The sequence below is a fragment of the Grampus griseus genome (assembly GCF_964374135.1).
Source record: "Grampus griseus genome assembly, chromosome: 15".
NCBI classification, from domain to species: domain Eukaryota; kingdom Metazoa; phylum Chordata; class Mammalia; order Artiodactyla; family Delphinidae; genus Grampus; species Grampus griseus.
Window position 1 is genome coordinate 14,043,988 of NC_139009.1, and position 19,124 is coordinate 14,063,111.

Here is a 19,124-nt window from a genome sequence, read left to right on the forward strand (position 1 = left end):
CCCCCTGCTGCCTGGCCTCTAATTGTGGGAAAACTAGGCGCCCCAGGGAAGGTTCAACTTGTGGAGGGCGGACTCAGATTTCTCCTCCGAAACTCCCCGGGCCTCCCAGGGCGCCCGCCCCCGCCATTCCTGACAAGGCTTTAAAACGGCAGGAATCTTTGCGGGCGTGGAGCCGGGATCCGGGCAGGGGAGAGGCCCCAGCCAGAGAATTGTGTCGGGGGCTCCTAACAGAGGGAGGGATGTAGCTTGGGGGCTTTGGGGAGGCAGCGGTGATTATGTATTTGTAGCCGCGTATGGGGGCCCGGGGGACGGTACTGGCGTGAGGCAGTCCGTGAGGGCGCTTCCTTCCCGCCCCAGTGCAGCAGCAAGAGACCAGGAGGGAGGCTTTTCGTTGGGGAGGTGGGTGACGTTCTCTTCCCTTGGTGGACCCTAAGCGACCCCGACACCCGGAGATGTTGGGATTTCTCACGGCCGATGTATTGGCCGCAGGCTCGGCTTCTTTGTAAACTCGGAGCCCTTCGGAGATGAGGACTGGGGATACTGAGACCCTAAGGCCAAAGTGGAGGAGAAAAGTAAGAAAATATATGCGGGCGGGGTCCGCGGTTGCCCAGCACCGGGAGAGAGGAGCGCTGCTCCACCCATCCCAAACCGCTGACGCTAATTAGGGGAAAGTTGCTGCAGTGGGACAGGTCGGCTTGGGCAGCGAAACCCCGCTCCTCTCAAAGAAAGGAGCCGCCCAGTTTCCTACATTTGGGAGGGAAATTACCCATCCTTCAATGCCTGTAAAATAACCGTTTATTTAATATTTTTAAAAACTCCAGTGATAAATGTCCGTTACCGATGGTCAGCATAAAGTGCCAATCGCAATACATCGTCCTGCTCCTAGCCTTCTGCTCGCTCGCGGTGATGGGGCAGCGGAGCCGGGGAGCCGGAGGCCGGGCCCCCTCCAGCCCCAGGGCCCGAGGCCCTCGCCCCGCCGTCGGAGTCCGGGAGCCCACGACCCGCTGCGCGGCAGGAGCTGGGAGGGGCGCTCCCCGGCCCCGCGATCCTGGGGCCCGGCGGCTGAAGCAGATACAGGGATTACACTTTTGCAGGCTCCCAGGGGTGGGGTTGGAGGCGGGAGGAGGGGTTGGAGGCTGCGAGAGAGCACAGAACTTCTTTTCCTCTCCCCTCTCTCTCCGCAGTCAGAGTTACAAGCTTATATGTTCAAAGAAAAAAAAATAAAGAATAAAGAAAACGTATAAAATAACAATAGAAAAAGTAATACTTCTGGGAGAGGCGCCGCTGCGGCTCCGCGAAGCTTTCGTTCTTTTTTTTTAATGCAGTTTCCCTTCCGCCACGTGAGTACCTCCTTTTGGCCAAGAGTTTAGCCGCGTCCTGGGGGAGCCGCCCGGGCGGCCGGGGTCACGGCCCGGGGCGGGGCTCTGGAGTTCCGCGTGCGCCCGGGCCCCGGGGGACGCGTTTGGGATGGGGGAAGGTCCCGGGAGGCCCTCCCGCTGCCCGCCAGAGTCGCCTTCGGCTTCTGGTCCCTCTGGAAGAGGGGGCGGCGTGACCCAGGGTCCGGGTGCCCCGGAGGCTCTGTTTAGCATTTGATCTTGGAGGTTTTGAGCTCCTTCACCTGTGAGTGTAGCGTCTTGTGGACAGCGAGAGTCCTGGACTGGCAGAATCCTTTCCCGCACTCTTGACACTTGAAAGGCTTCTCTTTGGAGTGAATATATCTGAGGGCAAAAACAGACCGAGAATTAATCCTTGCAAAATGACACAATGTTATAAATATTATAAATAGTTATCCAAGATCCCCTCCCACTGCAATGAGGAGCTTGCCCTCAGAAGAAAGGAGGTTTGGGAGTACCTAGTGTGGAGCAGGGCAGTGCCGAGTTTGGGGATGGAGTAGGGAGGTGAAGGAGACACCTCCGTCTGAGCCGTGCACAGATCCAGCTAGGCCGACCCCTGCCTTCCTAACCAGGGCTCAGCATGGCCTCCTTATAAGGCCTGAGTCAACACCGAAGGTGAGTGAAGGGACCTGGGTGGGAATATTTGCTGGAGCTGTGCTGTCCCAAACAGTAATCACGAGCCACATGTGGTTATTAAAATTCAAATCAGGTGAAGCTGAAAAGTTAGCTTCTCAGCTACACTAAGTTGCCCATTTCGAGCGCTTGATTGTCATTTGTGCCACGTATCACTTTTCATCATCGCAGAAACGTCTACTGCACAGCGCTGCAGATGGAGGAAGCTGTGCACGCCTGTCTGGAGCCTGGGTCCTATTCCTCGCATGTTCTCTCCACCCATGCTCCAGGAACCCATCCCTGAGCTTTGTTGGTTTCCTTCCCGATCTGGGGGAATCCCAGAAACTTAGGAGGCTTGGACTTGGTAGGGGGTGCGTCTCCTGAAACTCGGCATTAGGGAGGAGGCTGGTGGGACAGAAGCAGACAGCCAGCTCTCTTCTGGGCCACCCGCAGTACCGCACCTGTGGTCTCGTAGGTGGTCTTGCCTCCGGAAGGCTTTGTGGCAGATGTCGCAGGTGTAGGGCCGCTCGTCCGTGTGCGTCCGCTCATGGATGAGGAGGTTGTAGGACTTAGTGAAGTGGCGGCCACAGAATTTGCAGACGAACTCCTTCTTGGTTTTGGAAGGCAGGCGTCCCCTCGTGGGCTTCTTTTCTGGGGACAGCTTGGTCACATCCAGGAGGGCGCCCAGCCCACTGGCAGGGGACCCGGGACCCTCTCCCCGGCCAAGCTTGGACGGATCTTCTTGCGTGGCCGCCAAGGCCAGGTTGGCAAAATCAAAGCGCGGCTTGGTCTTGAGCGCCGCGGGGCCGCTGCCTCCAGCGGTGATCTCAGGCTTGGGCTGGATGACGTGAGGGAACCAGGGGAAGGCGGGCAGCTGGAAGCGCGCGTCCACCAGGCTGGACACGGCGCCGGGCACTTTGGAGAAAGAGGACCGCGGCAAATGCATCGCGGGGTAGCCCAGCGTCCACTGGTGCAGGTGCACGGCATGCAGCGCACTGAAACCATACAGATTGGGCAGGTGGTCCGAGGGCACTGTGGGCAGGCCATTCACTGCCTGAAGAAAGGAGTAGTTGGTGAGCTGCAGAGATGGGTGGATGGGCACCGGTGCTGGCAAGGTTTTGCTGCCCATGGCCGTAGTTGCAGTATGTTCTCAATCTCGATCTGCAAGGAAAAGAAGAGGGGAGGGGAGAGGAACAGACAAGTTCAAGGTAAGTGCCCTCCTTCTGAGTTCCAGCCCAGCCACACCTTCTCTGTCCCCCAGAGCCAGAGCTGGGAACCTAAGACCCCACCCATGGAGCTCACTGCCCTCACCGAGAAGACAGGAACCCTCAAAATTGCAGGACTCCTTCCCAATGGCCTCCAGCAGAGACACACAACTTGATACAGAAACCAAACTAAATCCTATGCAATGCGACCAACTTAAAATGAGTCCACAGTGTACATGACACTGAGAAAGGCATAAGCACAGGGAAACTGTCCTGTAAAGACTTACATCCAGGCAAGCCTGAGTCAACAGAGAATTACACTCTCCTGTAAAGATAACAGAAACTTGGAAGCACACTTACACATTCATGTGCAGATAAACAAATACAGAAATGCATGCTGACAGATAAACACAGACTCACACATTCTGAAGCAGAGTTGACAACAAGGTGCAAAGATAAACTGCGACAAGCAATACTGTGCTACTAAACAAAATGCAGGGAGGAGCGCTCGCACACACACGGGATCACACCGCACCTACAAAGAGCTCCACAGACAGCACACGTACAAACGCCCACGAATCTGCATATCTCCCAGCTCCTGTGCATTAAGCTGTACTAGCTGACCATCAACTTGGCTTCTAGAAGCCATGTCATGTTTCTCCTTACAACTCTCAACGTTGACCTCAAATTTGCTTTTCTGTATCGCTATTAACGAGCCCTTTTGACACCACCCTCTCTGCAGCTCCTTGCGGACTGACTCCCTTCCGCAGCCCTTGGGGATCACCTTTGTTTCAGCAAGGACGCTAACAGCCACATTTATTTACTCACTCAAACATCTGCAGTCATGTACAAGGGGGCTGCAGTGCCCTCCCTACCCCATAGGAAAGGGGGGCAGGGTCTTGGGGCTCTCGGGCTGTTTGTGCGTGTGGTGAGCACCCCCTCCCCAGCAGATGGGTTTGCCTATGAGTAAGAGCATTGAGGCTGGGCCTCAGCTGCTGTGGCCTACGCACCCTCCAAATGCAAGGCCAGGGAGCTTGAGCAAAGCCAAAGGGGAGTCATGCTGATGTGACAAGCAGTCTCCTGGCCTTCTTGAGTCTTGGTCAGGGTCCCTAGCCTCCGTGGACAGGTCTAGACTCGGCAGACAGACCTTTTAGGTCTGTGCCTCCCAGACACTCCTAACTCGGGTCTGTCCAGTGGAGGCAACAACAGGGAGAAAAAAAGGTGGAATTACACAGAAGACCCTGGGACGCTCAAGTGCCGAACTCCAGCTCAAGAAGTCACTGGGGAGCAGGTGCTTGGGACCCGCTTCTCCTTGCCTGTCTCAATCCCCTGCCGCCCCCTTCTCCCTTTACTCCTCATTTCCCCTCTCCTCTTCCTCAGATCTTTCCAACCTGCAGCAGGTCCGCATCCCTGGTCTTCCCAGGCCCCTGCTCTGTTCCCTCCTTCACAGCACACACTGACACCACCCAGACAGCTTCTGAAGCCTTGCTTACCCTCAGCCCAGGCCCCTCAGGCTCAGGCTGCCTTTCACTACAGGGAAGCTTTTAATGTGAGGGCAGTGCCGTGCTGTTCCCAGGAGAATTGAGGACAATATTGACCTAGAAGCCCTTCCCCCCTCGAAGCTGTTGGGGAAAGTCACTCTCGGTGTGGTGGGCCCTAAGGAAAGAAGCTCTGCTGGGGGTGGAGGGAGCAAAACACCGAGAGCCAGCAGCGATGTCCTCGCGCAGGTTAAATCGAATGAAAACCAAGTCGGACCGCAGCAATTTATTTGGCCTGGAGCTCAGGGAGGCACAAATCTGGGTGGGAGTGCGGAGCGAGGACCCCGGCGGCGGAGCCCTGGCCTCCGCAGCAGTGTTCTCCATTGCGTCGATCACGGGTCGCGCCAGGGACAACCCGAGACCCTCCTACAGCGTTGAGACACGGCGAAGCAAAATACGAATTGGGCCAGAGAGAAAGCTGGAGCCTGTTTGGGTTGGGAAGGGGGAGGGGGGAGAAAGGAGACGACTCGCCGACTTCAAAGGTCTGCCCAGAGTTAGGCGAGGTGAGCGCTCTTTGATTTGCTGTCACCTCTCCTTCCCCTCCCTGCGCTGGAAATCAGATCCTTATCTCTGGCTCCCCGGGGCCCGCAGGGCGCCGCCCGGGCCTCCACTTGCTCCCCTAGTGCTCGGCCTACCCCCGGCGATGGCGACAGAGCGCTGGGCTGCACCCGAGCCCGGACCGGCTCCGTGCAGGGTCGGGGATCCCACCAATCCCTCGCGTACTAACCTGGCCTCTCCTCGCCCACCCCCAGGAGCAGAGCCCTTGGGCTCGGTAAGGGGAGCGGGCGCCTGCAGCCGACACTGCTCTTGGGAGCCAACGTTAACGGGCTATCTGCCCAATCTCGCTTCCCCCGACACTCAATTTCTTTTTCTCAGGGGCGCAGTCAGTTTATTTTCTGCCACATTCCAAGGGCAGGGTTCCCCAGGCCCTCGTCAGCGATTTTCCCGGGGACGAAATTCGTTCGAAACGTGGCTCTCTACACTAGTAGTCCCAAGAATGGGCCGAATTCACTATTCGGTTTCAGGCAGTCAGCTAAGAGAAAAACAGTCTCACACTCCCCTGTCCCGCCAGAGAGGATGAGCAAACGCCCGGCCCCGCTGGCTCCCGTTGCCCTGACACCGGAACCCCAGCGTGAAGGCTTTAGATCTTTAAAAGCGAGAGAAAACACCTCTCCCCAGGCCCGAGGCCAGGCATCCACTCGGCAAGGAGCTAGGACCTCGGGACCTTGGAGGTGCGGGTAAGGGTGCTGACCACGCGCATCAAACGCCATTCGCGCTTCCCAGCCCGGATCCCCGCGCTGTGCAGACACTGTTTCGAAACCTCGTGCGACAGAGCGCCAGTCCCGGGTCTGCAGCCAACCCTATGCTGGGCATTAATGAAGTGTGCAGAGTCTATTAAAGTAGTTTATTCGGGGCTAATTGAGCGTGAGCGAGTTAACTGCTTGCATTAATGAGGACAGAGCGAGCTCCATGAGCTTGCGCCTGGAGGAGTCTAGCATCAGCCCCAGAAAATCATCCTTGACACAGAATCCCCATCACGTGTGGTGACCGGCGTCCGGACCCCTGGCGAAAGGACTGACCAGCACGGGACACTTCTGTTTAATTCTCGCAACGAACGAGATCGAACGAACCCTTCGGCTACGCGGCCATCACCCCTGCATTTAAACGCCTGCTGCATCCTCAGCGATCTGCTCCCCAGTCTTATTGAAATCGCAATTACTTCTTGGAACCTCGGATAGAACATCTACCCACTGGTCGCCCTCCATCCGTTCCCCCCGCCCCCCGCGTCCTTGCCAGCTCCTCTCTTCTTTAGGAGGCCATGAACCTGAGAGATTAACTAGCCTTGCACGTGGTTTCTGTTCCCAAGAGCCAGCGCGCAGCTCTTAACCCGGGTGAAATTTACCAAATTGTGGCAACAAAGAAACCCTCAGCAGCTACACTATACTCCAAGAGCCTACCCCGCTACTGGCCGAGATGCTGAAAAACGACTGGATGTGGGTTTTCATTCCTCTCATCAGAGAAATTTTGGGGGAGAAATTAGTTCAGCAGGCAGTCCGTCACATCTTTCCCTCTCTTCTCCGGCTCCCACCTTCTCTCCTGAAGGGAGACAGGCACGGGAGCAAACGAATCCTTCCCTTCCAAGCCCAAAACTGAGGACACCCGCGGCTCCACAGTGTTTCCGCTATTGCGGCGTGCGGGTCTCTGATTGGGAAGTAGTGTTCGCGCCCCCTGCGTGCTCCCCTGCACCGGGACAGTCGCGGGTTACGCTCCAGGCCTTGACCACACAGAGCAATCATCGGATAGAGAACACCCCGAAAGCAGAGCGCAAGTGCGAGGCGGCGTCAGGCACGCGGCCCTGCGCTCCCGGGTCGGGCCGGCCTCATACCTGAGCGCAACTCGGCAAAAGACAAACGCTCACGAAAGCGCGACCCGGCGGGGGCATGCACCTGTCCCTGGCGCGGGCGCCTGCGGCTGTAGCCATCCATCCGCTCCCTCTTCCTTCTTCGTCAGCTAAGGTAGGTCAGGTCGGGCTCGGCGCGCGTCTCGGGAGAGTCTGTGCCCGCTTTAGTTGCTTCGGTTTCTTAGAGGGGGGGCCACAGGCTGACTTCCGAAGTCCGCGAGCACCTCGCCTGGGATTCCGCGAAGCCCGGCCGCGCTGGGGGCAGTAGTGGGGACCCGCCCCCTCATTTCCCCGGGGTCAGAGGCCGAGGACCTCTCACGCGAAGCCCCTGAGCCAGCACCCACAACCGCCCAGGACTGCAGCTGCTCTCTCGCTTTCACAATGGTCCTGCAGCCTTCGCTTGGCGAGAGGAGCTTCTTTCTGGGACACAGAGAGAGAGGAGACACCCGCCGATCGGTGACAGGGGACCCGGGAGTCCTGCCCGCATTCCCCTCGCCGAGCCCGGGCGCCCAGGGCTGCAGTTACCTTATTCCGCTGCGGTCCGGGCGCTGCGCGCGTCTCTGGGGCTCCCGTTGCGGGGGACCCGGGAAGCCAGAAGCGCTAGATTCCACAGCGTCCTGGCCCCTCTCCGGCTGCGGGGACTCCGAGCGCCCGACACGCGGGAGCGCTCAGCGGCCCCGGAGTCCTGTCCGCCCAGGGATGGTGAACTTCTCTCGGGGCTCCTACGTTGGGTCTGAAGCCGGTGCGGCTGAGAACGTACTGGGGAGAGACCGAGCTCCGACTCACTCACCCCTTAGCACCGAGCCGCCTACTTATTTTAATCCACCACCCTCCCTCCTCCCTCCCTCCCCCCTCCTCCTCCCCCCTCCCCTTGCCTCAGGATTCCTCCCCTCCCTCCCCTGCCCCCTAACCATCCTGCCCTGCGCATGCGCACTGAGAGAGAAAGTTTTGCTGACCCGGGCAGCCGACTGTGGCAGAGGCGCTCGCTTGACCCCGGCCTCCCGGGAGCTGCGTCCCCTGTTCTTCAGTCCTGTGCGACCCTTTCTGCGTTGTTTGTTAGGCCCACGAGATCCCCCCAGGCGCGCTAAAGGAAAAACAACCTCTAGCTGATGAAACCGGGCTGAAACCGCGCATTTCGCAGTTCCCTGCCTCGGAGCCTAGGACACAGCCTGTGCAAGGTCGGGGTAGGCGGGGGCGGTGCGTCGGGATCCTGGCGCCTTTGTTTGGGCTCCAGCGCACCTCGGCCCCTGCTGACTAGTCTCTTCTCCCAGAATCCCTTCTGGCGTGGAGCATCTCCTGGACATCCGAGAGTGCTCAGCGCCAGAGCGGTAACCCAGACCCCAATGCCTATGGGTGACCCCAAACCCTGTGTTACGGAGTTCGCTAGAAAGATTAGAGGCGGAGGATGGGGCAAGGAGTCAAGAAAGTTATTTCCCGAGGACCCCAAACCTTCCGGGATTCACACCCTCTAATCATGTATTCATTTAGTTTAGGAGGATGGATGAGAGTTTGGAGGATGAGCTGCACAGGCACGCGATTCACGCTGAAAAGTTCTTCAGCTCCAGGACCTTTGAGTCCAAGGGATTGGTTCCGGTGGAGTTTGTGATCTAAGTGAGGGTCAGGGTTCTGGCTGCAAGAAATTCTGTCTTCACTGCTTATGCTTTAAGAAGGAGAGTACTTGTACCTTCTTCACTGCCTGGCTCTAAGAGCTGACCTCCAGCTGACCCCAGCCCAGATCCCTCCCCGCCATCTCTCTGGAACAGCCAGCCCTGGGTCCGGAGGAGGGGCTGGTTTCTGGGGCTTGGGTGAGTCCAGATTCACACCCCTACACTCGTGGGGTTTGCCCCAAGACTGCTGGTGAATGACCCCTCTGAGGTCTGCAGACTGGATCCTGGCCTCAGTGGGTCTCTAGCATATTGGTATTGTGTGTCTGGAAGAAGCTGCCACTCTGTCCAGATTCAGTCTGCAAGTCTGAGCTGACTTTCTTTTTTTTTTTTAAGACTCTTGGTTCCCTGACCTAGGAAAACGGTAGCGGAAATGTCCCCCAAAAAGGAATAATTGGAGGACACCCTGGTCTTACCCCCAGGCCTTTAGAACAGAACCTGGCCTCCAGCCCCTAGGTAACTTTGTCTTGGGCAGGGAGGAGGAAAAAGGGATGCAGTCTTTGCCCCAGGGGACTGCATTCACCCCCTGCAGGTTAGTGCTAGAGTAAGGGACCCATGTAAGTTTGTCTGTGCAGCTGGAATCCTAGCAACTTCCAGCATGGAGCGACATTCTGGCCCTTGGGGGGCCCCCTGGGAGGCCCCTTGGGAACAGAAGGAGCCGAGATCACTCCCTCCCCTGAGATTCCAAGGCAGCAAGTGCCAAGAGCAAGGAAGGCTGGGAGGGCAAGTCCAGCAGGGCATTCCTGGACGGTACCGGCTTCCACCTCGGGCCAGGGAATCGGTGTGCACAAGGCTCAGGCTCTCCTAGGAGACCAAGCTTGGCACCTTTTATTACCAGCAGTGAAAGAATCCACAGAGGCCTCCGCATTGGCCATCTGGCTGTCCAGACCACTTAGGAAACGGCCCCTAGGAAGAGGACATTCAGGTAGGATGGAGCCTCCTGGGGTGTACCTCTCTTGCTCAGAACGCCACCCAGCGCAACTGTGCTTCCTCCATCTTTCACTTGCCTTTTTCTCCTGAATCAGGGCCCCTGGCCAACCTGCCTCAAAGACTTCTAGAAAATCTCCAGGTAGTAGGATCCCTAAAGAGCTCTTGGAGAAAGTTTTTAGGGTTCCTAAAGAAAGGGCCATGCAACCCGCTTGTTTAATGCTGCTTTTGCCAGGTTATCTGGAAAACGGACCCCACTCAGGTCAAATCCTGTAACTTAGCTGGTGTGGGGCAAGATGGGGCTGCCCAGCATCTCAGGTTTTGCCTCTCCAGCTGCTTCCTAGGACAGGACAAGGCGCGAGAGAGGTGCAAGACACTGGCACTGCCCAGCCTCAGATCTGTTTCAGACACCTGGCTTCAACGCCATTCTTTCTAGGTCTTGGCCAATGAACACCCCCAGAAAGCTGGAATAATGAAATTCAAGATTTGCTAGCTGCCGCTGAGTCCTCCAAGTCAATCTGAGCACCCAAGGGGATGACCCCCAAACCCTGGCCTCAGTCTCCAGTGGAGACCAACCAGATCCTAGTTCCCTCTGGACCCACCGCAGGAAGAAACCCTGGAAGCTAAGAACCCCTCGGCTTCTCTATGCAACGGGAACAAAGGGGGCTCCCCCCGCCCCATTTAAGACAAATTGATCCCACTAAGCTAGGTCTAGGTCGCCACGCTGCGCCTGGACTGCAGCTTGGATAGACTGAGCAGAGCAGGACTCAGGACACGTAAGGGCTACCGAGTTACTTTACGGCGAAGCCAAATTCGTTTAAAACTTGCAAGGACATCATGGTTCAAACATGGTCAACGGCCTCACTATAGGGTACCCAACCAACCTATGGCCCCAGAGCTCAGTGAAGGTGGAGAAACTCCTGTCTGGACACCCATGCCATTCCTGGGCGTCCCGCACACTCCGCCCCCGTGTCTGCAAGCTTTGCTCGCTTAGAGCCCGCGGGCACCAGCGGGGGACCAGACCCCGCGCAAACCCCGCCGCTGGTCCTTCTGGTTCGCGCACCCACCGCCCGCTCGGCGCAACCGCGGGCGCCCGAGTCTGGGACGGAGCAGTCTCGGGGAAATGGTCCCACAGTAGCGACCAGGCCTCCAGGTCCGGGTTACTCCCCGCCAGTGCCGCTGGGGTCCAGCAGGAAGCGATACCCAAGGCAGCCCGTGGCGCCGGGTCGTGGACCGCCCTGAGCCCAGTCCCGCAGAGAGCCCCCGCCCGCCCTCCGCCGCCTTTCCTGGGCACGATGGGGTGGTGACAGCCTCTGCTGGTCTCCCCACCCCATCCCCAGACCCTCTCCGGACCCCTGCTCACTCGGAAGGAACAGTGCCCCAGCCTGCCTTCGGAGTGAAAATTGAGCAGCTTCCAGAAAATTAACTAGAACGTGGCTTACTTTGCTTTGGGGGGTTTTGGATAAAAAAATGAACCCCACCTCTCCTCACTTCCCAACCACACAAAAGTGACCTCATTTTTTTTAGAAAATGAAATTTACTTAGTACTAGGTGAGCTTTTGCTTCCAACGCAAGCTTTCCTGTAACTACTTTGTGGACAATTGGGGGTCTGCTCATTTGACCCCCCTTTAAGCATGTACACAGCTTTCAAATAACCGGGAGATTTAGGTATCCCTCTGTAATCATTTAGATGATGGATTGTAATGGCTCAATAGTTCCTCTGGAACCATTACGATCAATCAGGTCAAAATCCAGCTTTGGGGAAAAGTTTTTAAGCACGGGAGGTAGGCAACACGACATCCACACACATTGCGCAGATAACAGGCTCTGATAAGGTACAAGCAACGCCAGGGTCTTAGGAGAATAGATCACAGGTGAACCCAAGAGCCGGTGTTTATTGTGACAGCGACAGGCAAGTTACAGTATCAAAACTGAAAGGGAAACTGAACTGTTTTTCCAGGCAGTTCCCGTTTCCTAAGTGCTTTATGAGCACATAAGTATCTTGTAACTTTCTGTCACCTTAATAAACAAAACAATTCATGCATGCATGTATCTAGCCTTGGTTTATGAGATGTGTGAAGCACGAATATCATGTGGAATTGCATAAACTCCGGGCATACTAGCACCGGCAAAACGGAACGAAAATCACGTCTTAAATTGTGAAGATAAAATGTAAAATGTGCGCAGAAATTGTGGGGAGTTTTTACTTTTTGTACAACTATGAGTTGTCAAAATTATTTTCGACGGATCTACGTTCTAAGATTACTGAATTTTCCTTTTATTCAAAGGTGGAAATAAATGTATTAGAAACGACGCAGTGTCTAATCAAACTGTGGATGATGAAAAAAAAAAGTTATTTTAACTGAATCGCGTATAGTCAGGGGGAAGCCCTGCGGACAGAATTACCTTACTACACCCGCGGCGCTACGTCGTTGACGGGCTACACAGGCGGCGGTCGGCGCTGGAGGAATGAGCGTTGGAGGTAATTAATTTCCAGACACTGGAGGGTTATTATCTGCATAGCGATTTCCGGCGAGGGAACTCGGAGCAAGTCTGGCTGCGATGTTTTATCGACAGACTTGGGGACGCAATCCTAAAGAAAACGCGCCACCTGCTGGTGAGCAAGTGACATCTCCCGGTGCCCCTTCCTCGAAAAGTCTCACATCCAGTTGTCTCCGGGGAGGGTTGTTTTTTTTTTTTCCCCTTTAAATGTTCTTTTCTGAGTCACGAAATTCGCCTTTACTCATATAAAACTACACACTGCCCTTCCAAAGAACAAACACGGATTCTGTTTTCCCTGCTCCAGATTTGTGAGGGTAGTTTTGGTTTTGTTTTGTTTTGAAGAATCCGAAATCCTTGGCAACTTTCTACCAGCATTAGTTTCTGGTCCTGGGAAAAAACAGTGAACCAGGACCTACTGCGAAAGTTTTCTGCATTCTCCGAGCTGGGTTAGCGCTACCTCCTAGGTAGCTCCTTGGAGATGAGGATGCTCTGGCTCTTGCGTCCACTTCCTCCCTCCCTCCCCAGCTTGGAGGAGCATCTGGACCCGGGCCCCTCCCAGGATTCCCAGTCGGGCTTTCTGAAGAACCAAAGGAATGGAGAGGGAGAGCCTGCTTCTTCGAATCGGAGTCTCTGAAACACGCCATGCCTCCTCCTACCCTCACCTTCCTCCCAGGCAGGCCACTGGATTCCAGGTCCTTTGCTGCTCCCTTCCCTTCCTGGAATTCCCTACAGGATATTTTAGCTGGACCCTCTCTACTCCTTGGCATCAAAGCTGCAACTTAAAAAAGAAAAAAAAAAGTTGTTTTAAATTTTATTGAGATGTAATTGACATTGGTTTGATACATTTATATATTGCAATATGATTACCACCACCATAGTGCTAGCTAGCTCACACCTCTGTCACTTCACATGATTATAATTGCTTTTTTTGTGGTGAGAACGATCATCATCTAGTTTCTTAGCAACTTTGAAGTTTATAATACAGTTTGCTGACTATAATCACGATGCTGTGCATCCAGAACTTACCTACGAGTTGCAAGTGTGTGCCCTCACCATCTCCACAACTCCCCCAATCCCCCGCGCCCAGCCCCTGGTGACTACCATTCTACTTTCTGTTTTACAGGTTCAGCAAAGCTGGGTCTTTGATGCTCTCTCTTCCTTGTTATCAAAGCTCTGGCTTTTGGGATAGAGACCTGAAGGGAGAAGTCCTAAAAATATACCTGTTAACATGCTCTTTGGTCTGTCTTTTGCAGACAGAAGAAAACAGGGTGTAGGAGATCCTTGGGGGCTTAGGCTGTGCTGCTCTCACAGGCCTCTATCCAACTTCCTTACAAAACTCCTTGCAGGCACCCTGGGAAGTTTAGAGCTGCAATTGCACAATTTCTAATAAGGAAGAAAACAGAGGCTGAAATTGCTTTCCAAGACCAATTATTCCAAGACTCTTACAGCACTCTTTGCAGCAAAGGCTTGAGATCATGTGCAGAGGAAACAAGCTAGGGCCCAGGGAAAGACAGGCTCCCTGCCCGTGCTCCAGGCTGTCGGAGGAGGGCTCTGCTTCCTGCCACCCATCACTCTCTGCTCCAGCAAGAGGTAGGGTTTCCCAGTTCCTTATTCTGCGCTTGCAATGAGGAGTGGAAAAGGGAAGGGACCTGACTTAGACATTCCAAAGAACTACTAAGGCCACCAAAGCTCCCTATGTGATGTGAAGCCCTGGGGTGCCTCCCGCATGCATGAACAACGATACTGACTGGATGGAAGGGGATGGGGGCTTCTGCCTCTTTAGTGTTTATGATTGGGGTCTTCCTGCATTCAGACTGTCACACTGAAGAAGTCCTGGGTCCCCAAAGTGGTGGCCCAACCGGGAGAGAAGCAACCACCCGTGGAACTTGGAAGGCATCCAGATGCAGCTCTAAGAGTGGTGTCCATCCAGCAGATGTGACTGCAACCCAAGCACTGGCACTGAGGAGGTAGGTGTGAGGTGGGCGGAGAGATTGGAATTGAAGATGCTCCATAATATTTGCCCCTTGGGAAAATCCAGAGTAACCAGCAAGCTAGGAGAGGACCAACCCCTCTGCTAGAAGAACCTTCGTTCCTGTGATTTCTGTGAAGTTCGGCTCAGGAGGAGGAGTGGTATTCGTGGATCTGAGCCATGTCATAGTATAGCTGAACATCTGCACAGAGCAGGAAACCACACTCCCTATTTCAGCCGCCACCAAGGGCCAGGTGCCCTTCCTCCCTGGTCTCAGCTGGCACTTAAAATGCGAGTCTCACCATAGCTCCCTTATTCCCAGGTGACTCCAGGCAAATCCATTTGCTGGTCATGTCTCCAATCCCCCACATGAGAACCTCTCCTCTGAAGAGAAAAGCATTTGCTGAAACACTCTGAGCAAATACAAAATTAAAAAAAGGGACATATATTAGCACAGGATTTTTCACTTCAAAATGACGAATGGTTGGGTCCTTTCGGTATATTTGGGTATTCGTTTGCATATCACATGTCAACGATAAGGGAATGGAGAGAAAACTTAAAACTAGAGCATGATTATCAATGTCTTCCAGATAAAGAATTTCTGGAATCATGGCTTGGTTTGCCAAAAATTCTGTCTGTCACAAACATTTCAGGAGATTTATCTTAAAAAGGATAAGCCATGTAGGGTAGAGGGGCTTGTGCTTTCTTAATATTGTGAGAAGATAGCCAGGGGGAGCTGCAGAAGGCCACGGGGCCCATATGAATGGAAAAAGCTGGGTTCTCAATGCCCAGGGTCCTGCATGGGCAGCAAAGTGCAGGGGATCGTGGAGAACCTCAGGGCATTTCCATCTCAAGCCACTGGGTACAAAGGCCACCCACTGAGGAAAGGGAGGGCCCACAAACACCCCTCAGCTCAGCTTAAGAGCTGGTCCTCAGCTAATTCTTGCTGGAGTGGTAACTGACAGTTAGCAGGTTAATGGTTTAAGAAAGTGCTTTCCGAAATCCCAGCCACAGCATCACCCCGAGGGTTTTCACAATGCAGATTCCCAGGCCCTGTCCTCAGAGTTTCTGATTTAGGAGGTTGGCAGGGGGCCCTGAGAGTCTGCTTGTTTTAAAAGCTCCACAGATGATTCAGATGCCGGTGGTCTTTCGAGCCCATGCAGAGTGAGAGCTGTTGGTAAAGAATGATTCTGCCCCGTGGTATCTGGGTTTTGCTAAGGAGGATTCTGAGGATTGAAAATTTATCCAAAGACAAAGAAAAGGCTCTTCATTAAAGCAGTTTATACCCTCGAGTAGGTGTTTCTTCTTTATCTTTTCCTTTTCTGTAAGAGAAGAGGTCTGGACTGGATAATCATCAAAAGCCTCTCAGTTCCAGAACTGTAGGATCCACCTTGTGCCATGGGACGATGAGTGACATGGGGGCGGGGCTTGGGTTTCCCTCCACCCACATCATGTAGGAGGCTGCCGGCAGAGGAAAAAAAGTCATTTCTGCAGAACTCCCTTGGGGATACAGAGGCCCTGGAGGGAACCAGCCAGCAAAGCTGCCCTCGGAAGTTAGGTCACACAGAGGCCACAGGGATGTGTAGGTTCAGGCACGTGGAAATTAGCTTCTGTGTTGGGAAGCTGATCACATTTGGGGTAAAGGGAGGGAACAGAGGCCTCTAACATCACCTGGTGGACCTCTCTTGTCTTTCAATCCATAGTTCATTATATGAGTGTTACTGGAAGCTTCGAGAAGGAGGAAGGTGCTAAATGGGCTACACGGTGAGACTGGGTTTGCCCACACACCCTGCGCATTCCGGATCTTTAATAGGTTGGACGGGTGGTTATTCACGCAGAAGCAGTGTACACAGCTGAACGGAAACCCCAGGATGGCTGATTATTCCCCCGTGCCACTGGGGTCATGACATTTGGTGCCGGCCAACAGGGAATTTTTTATGTTTTTACTTTGACAGCACTTCCCAATTTTGTTTTGGTAAAAACATGTCTATTTACATGCCTCTTAATAAACATGCCACTTTACACGTCTTACTAATTTTAAAAGCAGTGTAAAGGGTTCCAGCTGAGTACCATCAATTTTAGTCACCTATGGTGTACAGATGAGGGAACGTAAACGTCTCTTTGAAAGTGTCTATACTGATTTCCTTGCGTCAGGTGCACCCAGAGCCCCTGGCTTGATGGAAAGGACAGTGATTTCAATCACTAACACCCTCGGAGTGATTTAAGGAGCTGTTGTGTGACGCCTCCAGGAGAGCGGCATTATTCCTGTCACCCCTGTTTTATTAACAGAGACGTGAGGTCAGGGGCCTCCCTGTGGCTGGGCCGAGGCTCACGAGTGCAGTCCTGGAAGTGGAAATGGGCTGAAACCTCTGAGGGCAGAGCCACACACAGTTCTTCCCAGGGTCCCCTCCTCTCCTGAGCGCGCGGGTCCTGCACTCCCGCGTGATCGGCCTGGATCCTCACACCAAACCCAAGAGGTCAGCAAGATGATGGGCACTTTCTGTCTGAGCAGATGTGGCTTAGAAATATCACGTTACTTGTCCCAAAGTCACGTAGCTAGGTAAGTCTGGAGCCACGACTTAACCCCACGTGCATCTGATTCCAAAGCCCAAGTTCATAATGAAGGCAGCCTCCCTCGGCAGTACTCAAAGTGTGTCTGCTGGTGGCATCGGCCTCACCTGGAACTTGTTAGAAATGCAGAAGCTCAGGCCCTGCCTCAGACCTACTGACTTGGAAGCTGCAGACCCCATTCTGATCCCCAGGCCCAGGCTCTAGTCCTGCTCAGGGTCTTAGCCCTAAACATAGGATTTAATCTCAGCTTCTAGAATAGACATCTAGAAGCTGCTAGAGGTACAAAATCAAAGGCCCACAGACTAAAGCCTAGAAAAACCGCATCACCCAACTCTAATGTGCCCCAGGGACCCACAAACTCTGCTTTGGCCCAAGAGTGAGCACTGTGGACTGGCCAGCAACCTGACCCTGGCCTTTCCTTTCTTCTCCTCTCCTGGCTCCAGAGGTGAGACTGACTGAGCAGAGAATCCACTGAGAAGAGTACGCAGGGCACAGCCGCTCCATAAGAAAGGGTAGGCTTCAGAGTCTGCTTTAGGAGGTGGGGGATGAGCGATGTAGAAGAGCCTAACGGTGTTTGGGGAGCAGTAGTACCTGCCTCCCTCCTCCTAGTAGAAGAGAAAATAAGAAGGGGCTCCTGGGATCTTCTCTGGTGAGGCACGAGCTTACACAGTGACGTACATATTAATCGGGATATTTGTACATTAATAGTGCATTGCTCTTGGGTCAGTCTGGCACAGGTAACATTTTTGAATTCAAAAGGCATCCGTGATAAGTGACTGACTGCATGTTAAAGTTATGTAAAGGGCTGACCGCTCACCAATCACCAAGTTCTTAAATATGCCTTCTTGTTTGATTATCCCAATCTCTGCCAAACTCAGTGTAGTTATTGTACCATCCTCATCAACACTCTGCCAACAAAAAGGAACCTGGTCTCAGCAAGTGTGCTTCATCTTCTCTTCAACTCCCCTCTTTGAAATCCAACACAGAGGACGCCGGAGTTGAGACGCGGTGGCCCGGGGCCAGCTGTGCTGGGAGCATGCGCAGGGCCACATGCGGACGTCAGGCCGTGCTGGCGGTCTGGTCTCCCACTCCACGTGCTGTCTTCTTCCCCAGGAGCCCAGGGCTTTCACACTGGCCCTGTTCGACTTTCTCTCTTCTTCTGAGATTGGAGGGGTTGCAAGCATCACCACATCAAGGGAACTGTGCATTTTAAGAGCAGGGTCTGGAAAGAATCATGTTTAACCTACGGGATTGGCATAGAAATGGTAGAATTGCCTCTATTCCAAAAAGCACAGAGTATAAACTCTTGGAGGAACCTTAAACATATCATCTTTGACACCTCCATTTCACAGACGAGAAATCTGAACCTCCAAATACGATTTACCCGGTGACACAACTGCAACCCGGAGCTAGATTTCCTGACATCTGGAGGGGGGGCTCCTTACACTTTGCTCCCCGCTCCCCCTTCCTGTGAGTCAAGTCTTGAAAGGAGGGGGTCTTACGAGGGTCTCCCTTTGTCCTATGTCTTCAGAGGACAAAGCCCGTATGAGGGAATGATGTTCTGGGTAAGAGGCCCTCTACAAACCCCGCAGGCACACTGCGGTATAAAGATGCCCCCGTGGATGCCTGGGCCTGGGGTTTGGATGACTGCTGCTCATGATGTAGCAGCCTTATGAAAACATTAAATGTCATTACTTATTTCTTCATGTCCAAAATGTATACTTCAACATTTTCTCTCTGTAGACAAGTGTCACTTTTACTGCAATCTTCAGGCCAGATGTTCCTGGTATAAGTGGTAACAGCTGCCATGCTGGCAGACGTGTGGCTCCAGCTAAGTCACTTTCCAAAAGACCCCAAAGCTCTCTCTGCAAAAACACTGGCGTGACAGGAGAAACCCATACCTGGCCCTCCTGAGCTGCTCAGGAAAGCACAGTGGAGGCTGGCACCGGGGCGTTTGGGCAGGCAGGATGCCAAACCGCTGCCGCACCTCCCTCCTCCTCGGGGATGAGCTGGAATCCCTGGGTGGGGAGAGCTGACTCTGCCTCCTTCCCTTCCGGCTTCCTTTCAAAGCAGCGTTTGTAGTGCCATCACCCATTATCCACGTCCTCGTTTGTCTCAGGACCAAGTCGTTTCCCCTGTTTTCTGTCACCCTCGCCATAGCCTTCTATGATCTTAAGTTGACATGCTATTGTTTTTGAACTTCGCTCAAGTTGCAGCCGCCTGGTAGCATTTATCTTCTCAGTTCCCTTGGGCCTTGGTGAATTCCTCAACAAGGTCCCATCTCGGCATCAGCGTTTCCAGAAAATACAGGCCCAATTTGCTTCCATCTTGAGCGAAGACT

General features: G+C 54.0%; 1 protein-coding gene across 2 annotated transcripts; it reads right to left on the reverse strand.

Moving 5' to 3' along the window:
• Nucleotides 1–788: 788 nt before the first annotated feature.
• On the reverse strand, nt 789–12,256 carry OSR1 (odd-skipped related transcription factor 1). Of its 2 annotated transcripts, XM_082672432.1 has the most exons (4): nt 12,148–12,256; nt 7,676–7,909; nt 2,468–3,167; nt 789–1,718 (listed from the first exon to the last, which is right to left on the reverse strand). In XM_082672432.1, the coding sequence occupies exons 3-4, from the start codon at nt 3,133–3,135 to the stop codon at nt 1,583–1,585; spliced, it is 804 nt and encodes a 267-aa protein (XP_082528558.1). In that variant the 5' UTR covers nt 3,136–3,167; nt 7,676–7,909; nt 12,148–12,256; the 3' UTR covers nt 789–1,582. The 2 variants fall into 2 exon arrangements, with proteins under 2 accessions (XP_082528558.1, XP_082528559.1); XM_082672433.1 differs by lacking the exons at nt 7,676–7,909; nt 12,148–12,256 and adding an exon at nt 7,197–7,553.
• Between the last annotated feature and the right edge of the window lie 6,868 nt (nt 12,257–19,124).